General features: G+C 47.3%; 1 protein-coding gene across 1 annotated transcript in view; it reads right to left on the bottom strand.

The window, feature by feature from the left end:
* Chc (clathrin heavy chain) overlaps positions 1 to 14469 on the bottom strand; it is an 83008-nt gene that overhangs the window by 50111 nt on the left and 18428 nt on the right. Inside the window, exons 3-6 of the mRNA XM_037420609.2 lie at positions 12046 to 12720; positions 11362 to 11664; positions 2177 to 2647; positions 75 to 452 (exon numbers count right to left, since the gene is read on the bottom strand). Of these exons, the coding sequence (XP_037276506.1) occupies positions 75 to 452; positions 2177 to 2647; positions 11362 to 11664; positions 12046 to 12720 (1827 nt within the window). The remainder of the gene's footprint in view (positions 1 to 74; positions 453 to 2176; positions 2648 to 11361; positions 11665 to 12045; positions 12721 to 14469) is intronic.

The raw sequence follows: 14469 nt of genomic DNA, 5'->3' as shown, positions 1-14469 counted from the left end.
CTAGGCTACATTAGTGTTTCTGCAATGAGCCACCATCGAAATGAGAAGCCTTAAAAACTAGCTCAGGTGGTTACCTGGACCAGCTCTCGGTCACACTGTCCCCGCTCGTAGGCAATGCAGGCCAGATGGGGGTCGCGCTTCTCGCAGTATCGGCCCACAACGGTGCTCTCATAGTAAGGATTCTCACGCAGGAACCGCTCTGGGTTGTTGTTGGAGTCTATGTAGATCTTGGCCAGCGCATTGTGGGTGGCCGGCTCCTGGCAGCCCTCGTGCAGCCGCCCCTCGAGCCAGGGCAGCAGTAGCTTAAGCCGGTTGCGCTTCTCCACCTCGGCCACCAGCTCGTCGGTTGAGAACTGGCCGCGAACCACCAGGATCAGGTTCTTGATCACCTCCTCCGCACAGTCCACGTCCAGCAGACCACCCACCACCACGGGCAGGCGCGAAGGGTTCACCTGCACGTCCAACAAAGAACGCTCAAGGGTTACACGCGATCAATTTCTCGAATCACGGACCAAACTCACTTCAATTTATCTGCCATTGCACTGCAGTTTGACAAGATATGCTGCTTCCCAGAGACTAGAGAACAGCAATCAAAGACTGCTGCTCCGTGCTAAGAAATCTGTGCCATCTGTATCGTAATGGCAAGCCCTACTTTTGTGCACAACACACTAAAACGATGATGCTGTTTCTTTACTGCTTTACATTTCCTTGCACTATAAACAGCTGACAATCGCACGAAAAAAACAACCAGTACAATAAAACCCCATTATTCGGACTTCACGAAACCGGGGAAAATGTCCGAATTAACTGAGGGTACGAATTATCGCGAGTAAGAACAAAGCACTTGAAAAATGTTTCCTACACCATCAGACCTATTTTAAAAAGTCTGATCGCGGTTTGCTTCATGGACGCAATGTGCGACGAAGTCACAATTTTGCCAAGTTCCTGCAGGTGGCTTAGTCGGCGCACACTGTACGAGGAAAGAAGGAAAGCATGCAATGCTTTCCTTCTGATGGATATGATGCTGACGAGCGTGGACGCTCGTCAGCATCATATCCATCATATCCGTCAGCATCGAGGGGCGGCTGCACACGTATGTCATTTCGAAAAGTTAGTTCGAGCGCAAAAACTTGACACGATCACTCACACACGCACACACCCATGCATCAAACACACAGCGCTCACTTCCAACTGATTTATTCATAGCACGAAGGCTTGATTGAATATATACAGGACGCATTGTGCGCACACACACACCAAAGAAGGCCAACAGCATACATTATCAAAACGTACAGTTAATCAATGTCATAGCCTTGGAGCTATAAACTGAAGTTCGCTTGGTAACAACGAAATTGAAGGGGCACTCACACAGTGATCTTTATTTTTTTCAATAAAAAAGGCCTTTAACACTTCACGTGCAGTTTTACTTGCGCTTCTGCCTAGAATCTTCGTTTCATAAAATTGTGCGTCACAACCACACGAGATGACATGCGCAACCAGGTGCGCATACTTGTCATCTCTTTTTGTTAATTTTTGAGCGTGTTCCCTTAATCGGTCATTAATACACCGTTCGGTTCGGCCAATACTAGCTTTTCCGCGGGATAAAGGGTATGGAGTACACAACCCCCATAGAACACTTAACAAAGGCCCTCTCATGTTTCTTCTGACAGCCGCGCTTCTTTTTATCGCACACACGTTGGCACAGTCTTCCAATTTTTTCTGGTGCAGAAAACACCACCGGGACGCCGTGCCTGGCCGCGACTTTCTTAAGGTTGTGCGAGACCTTATGAATATATGGCACAACTTGTGGCCTAATCCTTAAGGGCTGGGTAGCAGTCATCGCTTCCAGTGTTCCAGGTTTAATTTTCTGCAGAAGTGATTCAGCAACGGCCGTAATGACCGATCGAGGGAACCCAGCAGCCTCTAGTCGGCTCACCTGATTAAGGAAACTAAGTTTCATGCTGTGTGAAACTTAGTTTCCTTAGTCATAGAACAATGTACATTTTGGACAGGACGAGACGCCGTGGCCGAATTAACCAAAATAACGGGTGTTGGATTCCCGAGAGTTTACTGTATAGTCAAACATGCTGAACTCTCTCATCGGCACAAGCTAAGTGCAAATTACGATACCACGTCATCCATTCACCGTCGCACGACTAGCAAAGGAGGCACGCACCTTTTGGACGTAGATCTCGATGTACTTCTGCAGGGAATTTCGGTACAGGTAGAGTACCAGGTCGTGGACAAAGTCGAAGCGGTCGCACACTATGATCAGTGGCAGCTGGTCAGTCAGCTTGGCTTCCTTTAGGAAGTTCTTGACTCTCTCAGCATTGTAGCAGTTGCTCTCTCGGCAGATGCGTTCCACCTCCTTGATCTGGCCTGTCTTGCAGGCGGCCTGGATGTACTTGAAGTGCACCTCCGGGTCCTGGCTGAAGTTCACGATAGAGCCGAGGAAGTAGAACAGGCCCTCATAGCTCTTGAACGACTCAAACAGGTCAATGAGCGCGGTGGTCGTCAACTGCTCGTGATACTTGGTGGCCACCTGCACGCAAATCTGCAGGTTCTGCCGCAGGTTGTGCGTCAGCATTGCTCGCAGGCACTCCAAGGAGTCCTCCACCGACAACGAGCCAAAGTAGTTCACCAGCCACTGCATGGAACGGAACAGCAGCACGAAATCATGTTAGGATACAACTCAAAACACAGTTTGCAGGCAAAAGTATCAAAAACAATGATAAGAGAACTAAATTTTAAATACTGCCTTTACACAGCATCACCTGCACTAAAAAGACATTGTCTACGTCAACCTTTCACTAGGCTCTACAAACAAGACAAACAAAGCATATTTTAAAAAAACCATCTAAAAACATTTCCCTGCTGAAACACCCTTGGTTCCACAGCACACATTATCACCTGAACATCTGCCACACATTTAGAGAGGATGAAATAACCTGCTGTAATATTCTTAAAAACTGTAGCTTTGAACGACAGCACTTAATCTGCTCTTCGTTCTTCACGCAAGTGCTCAACGTGCTTTTCTTCACATTGAACTTTTCGATCACTACCTTTCGAGATTCTCCCGCTTGCAACGCTTTGAACATTTTTATCTTCGCAGCAAATCTTTTGCTTCGTACTTCACCCTCTTCGCTGTGAGAGTTGGGGCCACAGGAGATGGAGGGGAATCCATCCCAGCACAAAATTGACAGCACAAACACACAAAAAACACATGGTGATGAAAACGAAATAAAAACCGGCAAACTTTTCAAAAAACAGCAAACAGTAAGACTACAGATGGCACTGATCACATACAAATAATTTAAAGCAGACTAGAGATGAGCAATCCAACTCAACCATCACGCAAATGTGTTCGACGCACAAGAAAAAAAAAGAAAGACAAATCCGTGGGTTGCCCATTGCTGATGACAGTAGCGATGCTCTGCCTTCCATTTTGGTTGTTTAAATCACCATGTGTGTGCGTTTTTTTTTTTGGGGGGGGGGGGGGTGCCTCCGAGATGAATCTCAGAGGCCACATTCTAATCCCAAAGTTATTTCGGTGCGCCGTCGATTTGGCTGACAGAATCCGCTGCTGCTTCCCCGTCGTGACTACCGCAGTCGGGCGTTCAAATTAACCAAAACGCGGCCGAATTTATCCGAATTAGAGTTCTCAGCCATAGAACAATGTAGATTTTAAACGGGACCAGACACTTTGGCCGAATTAACCGAAATTAGGAATTAACGACATTTTACTGTAGGTCAAAAATGCCATTGAAAAAACGGCAAAAAAATTTCACGAAATGTGCATGAGGTTTTGCATAGACTGACACCAGAAGGTTCAGGAGTGTTACAGCAAAAATACATGTGCCACAACTTCCTTAAGGGGGGATGCTACACCTTCCAAAAACTTTTATTTTTGCGAGTACCTCAGTCAAATTTGGAGAGCCTATGTAGATTTTACTGCTGATTTCAAAAATCTAATTCTTTTTTTGCTGTGACAATTAGTTTTAAAGATATAATGAACTGCAACTTTTTTCAATTAAGGCCTAATTAGCTAATTAACTGTAACTTGGATATTGATGTGCAACCTATAGAACCAATTCGGTATGTTCACAGTGTGCAATAAAGTATAAATCCTTGTTCTGGGCTATTTCGAAGCAAAGTTGTGGGATGTTGAATATGACATGAAAAATTTCCCCATCTACACTTGAAACAAAAGATCCATTTAGAGAATTTTCTCCAAAAATTATTACAATAAAACTTACTTTACGACACATCCCCTGCATTTATCTTCGAAACAAAAAAGAAATCGTAATGATAACCCAGATAGAACAAGAGATATTGCTCCGGCATAATGGGAAGCACATGAAAATTGTCGTTATGAGAAATCGAGAAAAAACGTGGGCACACATTTTTATTGCAGAAGATGCAACAAGACAACCTCAAAACGCACCAGAAGCATAGTCTGAATGCATTCTGTGCTCATGCCTCCTCTTCACTAGCTTCCGGAGTTCCAATGAGGCTGTTCTTTTCTTATTGGAGACAATGCTGCGACGGTGGTCTTTTTCTCTCGCTCTCCTGGCACCAGTACTTGTCGCATTCATGTCCATTTCACCTAAGATTGCCGTTGCAGAATTCAAATTGCCCGTGTTAAAGCGCAGCACTGCTTCTGCAACAGCTGCTTCAACAGCGAACAGGGACGCATGGTGCTCCTTGGGGGCCAAACTCCAGATTACCGAATGTAGGCTCTCGGAGTTCTGCGTTTTGCCGCGTTCGCACCTCTGAAGCAGGGCTCTTTCCGAAAGCCGGGTATAAACCGGTAGTAATGCCTCTGCCACGTCGTTCGGTAGATTGTAGGCATGCCTGGGGTCGGGCTCACCCTTTGCTTTTGCGGCATTGTGCCGACACCATGAAGTTTCACCAGCTGGGCACAGACTGTGGTCCGAGCATTCATCAGTGGAGGTGACGTGGCGGTATGTGGCCATCACAGCCTTTTGCATCTCGCCCACGTCACCTTCATGCGATTTCAGAGCCCGGCCATAATATGTGCTCAGCCTGGTGATCAGCTCACCTGTGAGCCTGCCTTTCCCACCAAGGCCTCTTTTCCCATCGCACTTTTGTTTCTGCACCAGGTTTCTCAATGCGGTGCCCATCCGTTTCTGTACAGTGGAATCTCGATGATACGATCACGGCTAATACGAATTTCCGGATGATACGAATTTTTCTGTGGTCCCTGCCGAGCCCCATTACTTTGCAATGCGCTAGAGTATGTTTGTTACGAATCGATTTTCTGCCCCCGTCGTTTGATACGAATGAACGCCGCCCCACTGACGGCCGCGAAATGGAACAGCGCTCAGCCGTGCGCCGGAATGCGCGCTGCGCCGCCGGTTTGGCATTTTGCCAACGGTGCCAGCCAAGAGCGCGTGGCGCCTCCAACATCGGCGCGCAGCGTGCGCAATATCGGAGACCTCGGAGACTGCTTGCGCCCTTTGATTTCGGTTTAGGTTTAGAGATGGCGCTGGCCACGGTTTCCTTTCTTTCTCTGTTTTTGGGTGCGGCGGCGAGGACGCGACGACGCGGCGGACTGCGCGGGTCAAGTGGGGCGGTGACGCTTTTGTTGCTCTTGTGCTTTTCCTCTTTCTCTGCGTGGCGTTGGACGGAGTGGTTGCAGTGCTCTGCTTCGGACGCATTCTTTGTGTTTGCGACATTTTGCCTAGTCGCAACGAGCTATGTCTCGCAAGCGAAAAACACTCTCCTTTAAGGAGAAATTAGACATCCTTCGAAAGGTTATGAGGATCCTAAGAGAAAGCGGACGGAGTTGGCTAAGGAGCTAGGCCTTGCAACGTCAACACTGAGCACAGTTGTTGGACAGCGAGAGACCATAATGAAAAACGTGCTTTCATTCAACGTTCAACGCAAAGCAAGCGAAGACCGCTCAGCACGTGAAACTTGAAGAGACTCTCCTGACTTGGTTTAAAGAGGTAACCGCAGCTGGCGTGAATATCGATGGCAAAGTTTTGCGGGAGCAAGCCGACGAGTTTGCACTTGCTCTGCATATCGACGGATTTCGGGCCTCAGGTGGGGTGGCTGCAGCGCTTTAAGACTAGGCACGCTCTCGTTTACAAAAGGGTCTGCGGCGAAGTGAAAAAAGCTGACGAGGCAGTTGTCAGCCACTGGTTAGAGAAGCTGCCGTCACTCATTGCAGAGTATGAGCCTCGTGATGTTTTTAATGCTGATGAGGCAGGTCTCTTTTTTAACCTGCAACCCGAAAAGAGCCTCTGTTTAAAAGGCGAAACATGCAGAGGAGGAAAAAAGCAAAGAGCGTATTACTGTGCTCTTGTGCTGTAAAGCCGACGGATCGGAAAAGCTTAAGCTGACCGTAGTAGGAAAGTTCCAAAAGCCTCGGTGCTTCAAGCGCGAGAGTCGTTTGCCGTGCGTCTATCGCGCAAACAAAAAGGCGTGGATGACAGCGTGTTGTTTGAAGAGTTTTTGTCACTCCTTGACAGGAGGATGGCTTGTAAGAATCGGAAGATTTTTCTTTTTCTTGACCAGTGCGCCGCCCACCCGAGGCAAGTGAATAAATGCTTTTCACGTACTTGTGCCTGGATGAGTTCACGTCTGACTCTTTGTTAATTTAGGTAGTTTTATTTGTTCCGATGATACGAATTTCGGCTAATACGAATATTTTTCGTGACCCCGTGAGATTCGTATCATCGAGATTCCACTGTACATGATTAATACAGTCTTCCTTCTGCACGTCAATGTAACCATACACCTTGGCGTCTTGTATGGCGCGAAATGTCCTAGCGTCTCCATCAGACAGCATAGTTGTGTAGCGCAGGCCATGGCGTTCAAGCGACCTCTGAAATAGAATTAGAGCCGCCTCCACTTCCATTTGCCCCGCTTTGCTGTTCGTATTTTTTTGGCATTTGTGGTTAGCCTTCCATTCTTGATAGCCCTCACTACTAGGCTTTGGGCCCACCTCGCAGCCTAGGCAAAAGTTGGAAAGAACGACGTAGTCCAACACGTAGCCACTAAATAATTCGATAACTGTGCCCACGCCGATGTGGGAAGAATGGCCTCGCGTCTTCCACGTGCCGTCGTAGCTAACGGCAATATTGCCCCGGTGGCCGAAGCACAAGTCATCATAAATTGTTCTAACCTTTTCCGCACATTCGCTCATAGCGGACTCAGCCGCTCGCGTTGCAGCGGGTGCCAGCGTGTTCTTCAAATGCCGCTGAAACGTCTTGTGGTGCATACCGCGGTGTGAGATGCCCATTGTTGCGAAAATATCGTTCATTTTCGTTTGGCCGTTGCCGGTAGCCACCATCGCCCTCGAAGCGAGAAGATTTACTTCAAACAGATTGCACGCTTTCGTGCTGTTCGCGCGGGGCGAAGTCCATTCATTCGCGATCTCGCCGCACCTTTCACACTGCACTAGCACTTTAACGGCAAGTCCGTAGTCCCGATCCCCTCCGACGATCGTAGCCGGTCCGTGGCAGGCTTTGCAACACAAGGCACCCATTATCGCATTTAGGATATCTAGATGCATAAGCAGATAAGGAGCAGCGTGGTCCGAGTCCTGTGCGGTTGCCTCTCTACAACTCGCGGTGAAAAAGTCAATTTTCCGTGCAGTTGCTGGCGCCGATGAAAGCCGGTCGAGCGTCGCTTTCTCCCGGGCATGATTTTCTTCAACTTCGGCGTTTGTCACCACCTTGGCGTCGATTCCTAGTCGTCCGGAGTTCGCTTCACCGTCATCGTCGTCGGAGGCAACGCGCTCGGTCGCACCATCGCTGAACGGCCGCGGAGCGTCGACACATCGTTCGTCGGAGTCAACCAAGGGCTCTGATGACTTCGTAGACTTTCTCCCACGACCTTTGCGTTTCCTGCAACCAAATGCGTGCACGGTCCGATACTTTTTTGCGTTTCCAGGCATGGCGATACGATCAGAAGCTTCAGAGTGCTCTGCCGATTTCGAGGCGTCACAGCGGTAACCCTTTCAAAATGGCGTCGGTTCACTTATGCAGGCGCAAGCCGCGAGCTTCCAGCCAACCGGAAAGCGCCATTTCAGTCACGTGCGCCGTTTAGCCAATGGCAGTGAGCGCGGCTCTTCGTCTTTGAGGCCCCGTTTTACGAGCCGGGGAAACGCTCAATGTTGCTTACTGAATAAAAACAGCTGAAAACGTGTTCTTTCAAACAAGACCAAAATGACGCCGATCGAGCGCGTAGTTCCCGCGTATCGTAGAGCCGAAACCTGCGCTATTCGCCCTCAATTTAAAGGGCAGGACGCCCGTTTTCGGTTTTTTAAAGTTGAATAACGATAAAAGTTGATGGTATTCGGCTATGAAATTTTGTAAATAGGTGCGCAATGATGTCGGGAACGCGAAAAGAAGGTCCGCGAAAACTCGATTTTTTGGCTGATTTTCGTCCCGAAGTGCCGCGTCCCCCCTTAATAGTTGTAGCAGGGCAGTTATGAACCCCCCCACCAAAAATAGAAAAGAAGCCTTTTAAAATGCACCGGGAAACTAGTCATGATCCATAACATTTTTCTTTAGTTTTACTGCTTTGGCGATACTAAATGATCTAAATGATGCTGCTCATTTTTGGCAGAAGCCTTGCTTTGCCGCTACAGTCGAACCCTACTACAACGAACGCCGCTACAACGAAAACTTCAAGGTTCCTCCTCAGCAGTCTTTACGAGTCTATGCATAAATATTGTCGCCACAACGAACACTTTTTTTTTCTGCCGTACCGCTTCAACGAAATTCCACGATACGATTCGAGGCTCAAATATTTATTGCTATACAGTAAACCTTTAACACTTGTGCATTGTCAGAACCCGAAAATATGTCGGCAAGTCTAAAACACGCGTTGGCACCACCAAAAATTATCACTGTTGAGCAAGCATGGGCACCGCCATCGCTATCGAGCAATGGCGGCACCCATGCTTGCTGAACAAAGGTGGTTTCTGGTGTTTTTCCCGAGTTCTGGAAATGCATCAAAATGCTGAAGATTGTGCTTACTGTACAGCCACAGACGATCTGAAGCTGAAGCTCAGTTGCTTCGTTCATGGTTTCCTTCGCACAGCTGCTGGGTGCACGTGCAGAACGATGCCTTTGCAGATTCCTGTGCTTATCATTTTGTCCCCGCCTGGCTAGTGTGGTAACTAACCAGAGCGGTTGCTTGTGGGAATTATCAACAAAATCGGCTAGCAGCGAGTAATGGGTGATAAGACTGGCATAAAATAAGGCAAAAGTCACCGCGCCACGATACCCTGCTGCCATCTTGGCATTTTGACGGCGGACAGCTGCTGGTGTTAACAACTTAATGCAACTGTTTGGTTCGTTCATGAAAGCGGTTGCAGTCATTGTTTCAGCGCGTTTTTCACCATGGCCTCACTATGTATGGGTGAGAATTGCGTCGTGATGCTTCTGGGATAGAATAAAAAGCAGCGAACACTTTTTGAATTTTGAGAATGAACGTTCCTTTGTTTTTCTAGTTCAGAACGGCTACACTTTTTCCGATTTCACTAGAACGAAACTTTCGCTTCAACGAAGCTTCTTCTGCGCCCCTTCAGTTTCTTTATAGCAGGGTTCGACTAATTGTTTTATTCTGCCCTGCTTGACCCAGTAGGCGTGATGCTTACATGCAGCTCTTTGAACACAGCTGCTGCACGATTGTTGCCTGCATAAAAATGCAGCACAGCGTTTTAACCCTAGTTGCCCTTTGGTTATCTAGCTCCAGATAACGGAGTGAAAACTCAATTGAGTCCCGTGTTTTACCTCTCAAACAGCCGTTCCTTGCCACTGAGGCTTCTGTTGCCTTCCCTCCTGTGCTTTTGAAACAAGATAGGTAGTGCAAAACTCTGCACATAATGCAGTCTTTTTTAGTGACTTGACACTTTGCTCTCTTGTGTACGGCTGTCACAGTCGGATCATGGTTGTGCAGCAAAGCTTTTGGCACTGCAATGACCTTTCCAACTTTTTTTTTTTACTGCTTCCACTTCCATCTGTCCCAACTCTTGCTGGTCATGTTATTGAGAGAATGGTGGCTTGGTTTCCACTAGCAGCCCTCGCTGTTTGGCTTAGGGCTATTATAGCTGCTCATTACAAAACTACTCTAATCATTAATCATGTACCCAGTGAAAAATCCCATTACAGCCCCAACACCAATGTCAGAACAATTACCTCTCATTAGCCAGGTGCCATCAACACACGACGTTTCCTTTAAGCCCAAAGCATAAATCTTCATAAACTTTGCTCACTTCTTTCCTCAGTGTCATGACTGCTTCAGCAGCTGGGGTGGCAGCAGGGCCCAGCGTTTTATTTTCAGATATCGCTGAGAGGCTTTGGGCATTCCTCACCACAAAAGTCTCATTGACGAGAAAATGTCCTCCATAGGAGTGACCACTAGCACTGCAGAGTTTAGTGCATGTGGCAGACCTGTTTATTTCAAAGGGGTTGCATGTTTTTTTGCCCACAACCACTACCTCTCGCCTAACCTTGTTGCACCCACACAACAAAGTTGGCTTCATGGCTAGGCCTTCGTTACAGTTGCCCATGCAAGTTTGATATCTCTACCACCTATGTTGCACTGCGAAGAACCAAGGAGCTTATTCACAAGGTCAAGATCAATGATAAAGTATGATGCTGTCATTTGCGTGGCCGAGGATGATGTCCCTGTGCTGGAATCGGCGAAAACTGTGCTTTCTTGTGATGTCACATGTGTTGAATCGAGCCGATCAAGCTTCACTGTTTCACACACCCTTTCTTGAGAAATGTCGCTGCTTGGGACGACTCAGAAGTTTATTCTGAAGCGACCGGAATCGGCGCAGTTGTCCTCCCACAGAATCAGAGGATCACAGACCCACACTATCGTCGCTAACAGATGTTGGAGGGTTCGCAGGGTCGAGGGTAGCTGGCTCACCACTTTCACGGATCGACGATGTCGTGCCATTAGCATGTTCATTTTTCACACGTCTTTTGCGAAAGCTATGCACTGCACAAAACTTTTTAGCTACGCCAGGCATGTCGATCGTGCCATTGTAGCAAAAAGGGAGGAGGGGGTGGGGGGCTTGTGTGTACGTGTGACAGCTGTCATGCACAGCGTTGCTTATCGAGAACAAAGCCAGCAATGAGAGCTTTTGAACGACAAAAATGGTTGGGATTGGGCAAGCCATTCACAAGTTGGAGGCAGTTAAAATGCGCGGCCCTTCAAAGTTCAAAAGCTGCCCAAGCAAATTTTAAACAGCTGTTTTGGCATAAATTCGCAGTATTTTTTCGTGAAAATTGAAGACTTGTGTGGGATGGTAAAACGAATATGAAAATGAGGACATTGAAAATTAGATTTTTGGCAGATTTTCGGTCTCACCTCTGCATTCAGCAAATGAGTGTGGACAATGGCCCGCTTGATGTCGTACAGGTCGGTGTAGTGTTCCAGGGCCCGTTGGAGGAGGCCTGCCTTTTCGCAGAGCTGTGCCACGTGGGCGCGGTCGTAGTGGGTGAACATCTGGTTGCCCAGGATGGCATCGGCCACCTGCGGCGCTGTCATCAAGTTCATCTCCAGCAGTCTTGTCTGGAGGTGGCTCTCAGAGGGTCGGTTGTTCTTCAGGGCATCCAGCAGGAATGCGGTGCACTGCTGGACTAAGTTGGACTCCATGAACACGTCCACAATCTGCACAGAAAGTGACGTGCTCAACAAACTAGCAGCAGCACTGCTAACAGGAACCCCCTTCTCCTAAGCTCCCATAGCAACACCTGCAAAAGGACCTCCCAGATCTGTAGTTTTGGCAGTTAGCGATGCTGCTAAATACACACATTCCCAAGAAAGTGTATGCAAGGATGGCCATTGCAGTAGTGGGAGGATAAAGCACAGCACATTCAATGCTGAAAATATGGGTTCACAAGTTAGATTTAGGTGTATTATTACCCATACCACATCATTCATACATTGCATATTACCTTGCACATTAATTGCCTTCTCAGCCAATCAGTTGTGATCCACAGAAAGCCTAGCTTCCCTTTTTTTTTTTTTCAAGTCCCAACTGAGCCCCACCTGGTTGATGTCGGCCAGAGGCTCCTCGTCCTGCACCAGCATCTGGGCAAAGGCCGTGCCCTGGTCGGGGCTGAGCCGCATCACTTGGCGCAACAGCAGCACATAGTCGGGCGTGTAGCCCACCTTCTTGGCATACAGCACAATCTTCTGGAACTGGCCTGTCTCGGCAAAGCACTGGATCACCTTGGCGGGCACGTTGGCACGCAGGTAGACGGACAGTGCCAGCGTTGGGTCCACCTGCTTCACGAGGTCACCGAGCTCTTCACTGCACTCGAGCTTATCGTCCTTGAGCCACTTCTCGAGCAGCTGCTTGCGGCCCTGCTGCAGCACAGGCCGACATAACTCCAGGGACTCGTACTTGTTCAGCTGGCCCTGGTCCAGCAGTATGCCAAAGTACTGCAGCAGCGGCGACGTCTGGCCCGGCTGGTTGGGCACTTGCTGGAAACGCTGGATGGTCTGTGGCGTGCGCAGCACCCCGCGGGGGGCGTTGGCCGCCACCTTAGCCGCCTCCGAGTACTGGCCGCTGCTAAACAGTGTGTTGAAGCGCACCACAAAGAGGTCCTCCGCACCAGACAGGTTGTTGCGCACTGCCATGCGCAGTGCCAGGTCTGGGTTCTGGAGGACGTTCGTGATGTATGGGATGATGTTCTCTTCTTCCACGCTTACTGACAGGACCTGCACAGGCACACATGGGACATGAGCCTTGCAAAAGTCAGCCAGCTATAATGGACAAGCCATGAGGACATGATTCACCATACAGCCCCCACCAAGGGCTGCATCATGAATACAGACCAGTAGCAGATGGGCTGCATCATGAATACAGACCAGTAGCAGATATCAGAAGTCGTGCGTATTCGAAGAATAAAGCAACAGAAAACCACACACAGTGCACTAACAAGCTCTGACAGTCCTATACAAGTGGAACATTACATCACGAAAAAATAAGAAAAAGCTTGCAACAGAATGATCAGGAGATCCCAAGGCGGCACAGAATCTCAACACTGCTCTCATGAGGAAAACAGCAAATATTTTAACTGGATTAGCTCTTGTATATTATTAAATAAAATTTGGAACAATTTTTGAAGCAGAAAAATTCCTTTCGGAGCACTAAAATCCAGGTTACGAGAAAAAAAATTCATTTCTTATTTTTTTATTTATTTATTCAATACTGCAGACTCGAGGTCCAAGCAGGGTGGTGATACACATACAAATCAAATAATTGCGAAACGAAACAATAAAGGGCAAAGATGGTTGTTTGGTAGGTTAGCTCATTCATCACATGTATTAGTAAGACAGTTCCATTCACATATGGTTCTTGGAAAGTATGAATACTTTAGTAGGTCTGTGCGAGCAAAATATGGGATCAAGGCCTTTGGGTGGTGGTGTCGGGTGGGCCGGCTACTAAGGGGTGTCAAATACGGGGATGGGTCTAGAGCTATTTTTTTGTTCAAAAGTTGATCAAGGAATTCTAATCTAGCTTTTTGTCTTCACATTTGCAGTAAGGGAATGTTGTTGGCTAGCATTAAATCTGAGGGTGAGTAACTTGGAGTACTTGTTGAACATAAATCTAACAGCTTTTCTTTGAATACGCTCAAAAGTGTATATTACGTTTTGTATAAGGATCCCATACTATGCTCACGTACTCTAGTTTTGGCCGCACAAGGGCTGTGTAACAAAGTAGTTTAACATTCGTGGGAGCACTTTAAGTTTATGTTTAAGAAGACAGTTTACGAAAGGCAGATGAACAAACATTATCAATATGGAGATTCCAAGATAAGTTGGAATGAGTGTCACACCAAGGCATTTGTAGGAGTTTACTTGTTGCAGTGCTGAAGACCCTAATAAGTATGTATACGATTGTGGATTCTTTTGGCGAGTCACCGGAAGGCACATACATTTGTTCGCGATGAGACACATTCCCGATTTGTTGCACCATTCATATATATTGCAAAGACTTGTGCTCAGATCGTTGAAATCATTAGTGGAACGTATTTATTTGAACAAAACACAATCGTCTGCAAATGATCTTATTTCTACACTAGGGTGAATAACATAAACAATATCATTGATATACAACAGAAATAGCAAAGGGCCTAACACACTGCCCTGTGGTACGCACGATGTGGCCGGAAGACAGTCCGAATATTGACCCCCTACATCAACGTATTGTTCGCGATTATTTAAATATGCAGAAATCCAACGAATGAATATTTCGGGTATACCTATTGTTCCAAGTTTGGAAATGAGTTTACTATGGGGAAATTTATCGAAGGCTTTGCAGAAATCTAGGAAGAGCATATCTGTCCTACCGTGTCTATCGATGTTTAATGCAAGAGAGTAAAACAGTGTGACAAGTTGACTTACGGTGGAAAATCCTTTCCGAAAACCATGTTGATAAATGGTTAATATAGAGTGTTCTTCAAT

This window comes from Rhipicephalus microplus, chromosome 3, assembly GCF_043290135.1.
Source record: "Rhipicephalus microplus isolate Deutch F79 chromosome 3, USDA_Rmic, whole genome shotgun sequence".
NCBI classification, from domain to species: Eukaryota; Metazoa; Arthropoda; class Arachnida; order Ixodida; family Ixodidae; genus Rhipicephalus; species Rhipicephalus microplus.
This window is presented reverse-complemented; position numbering and strand designations above follow the sequence as displayed.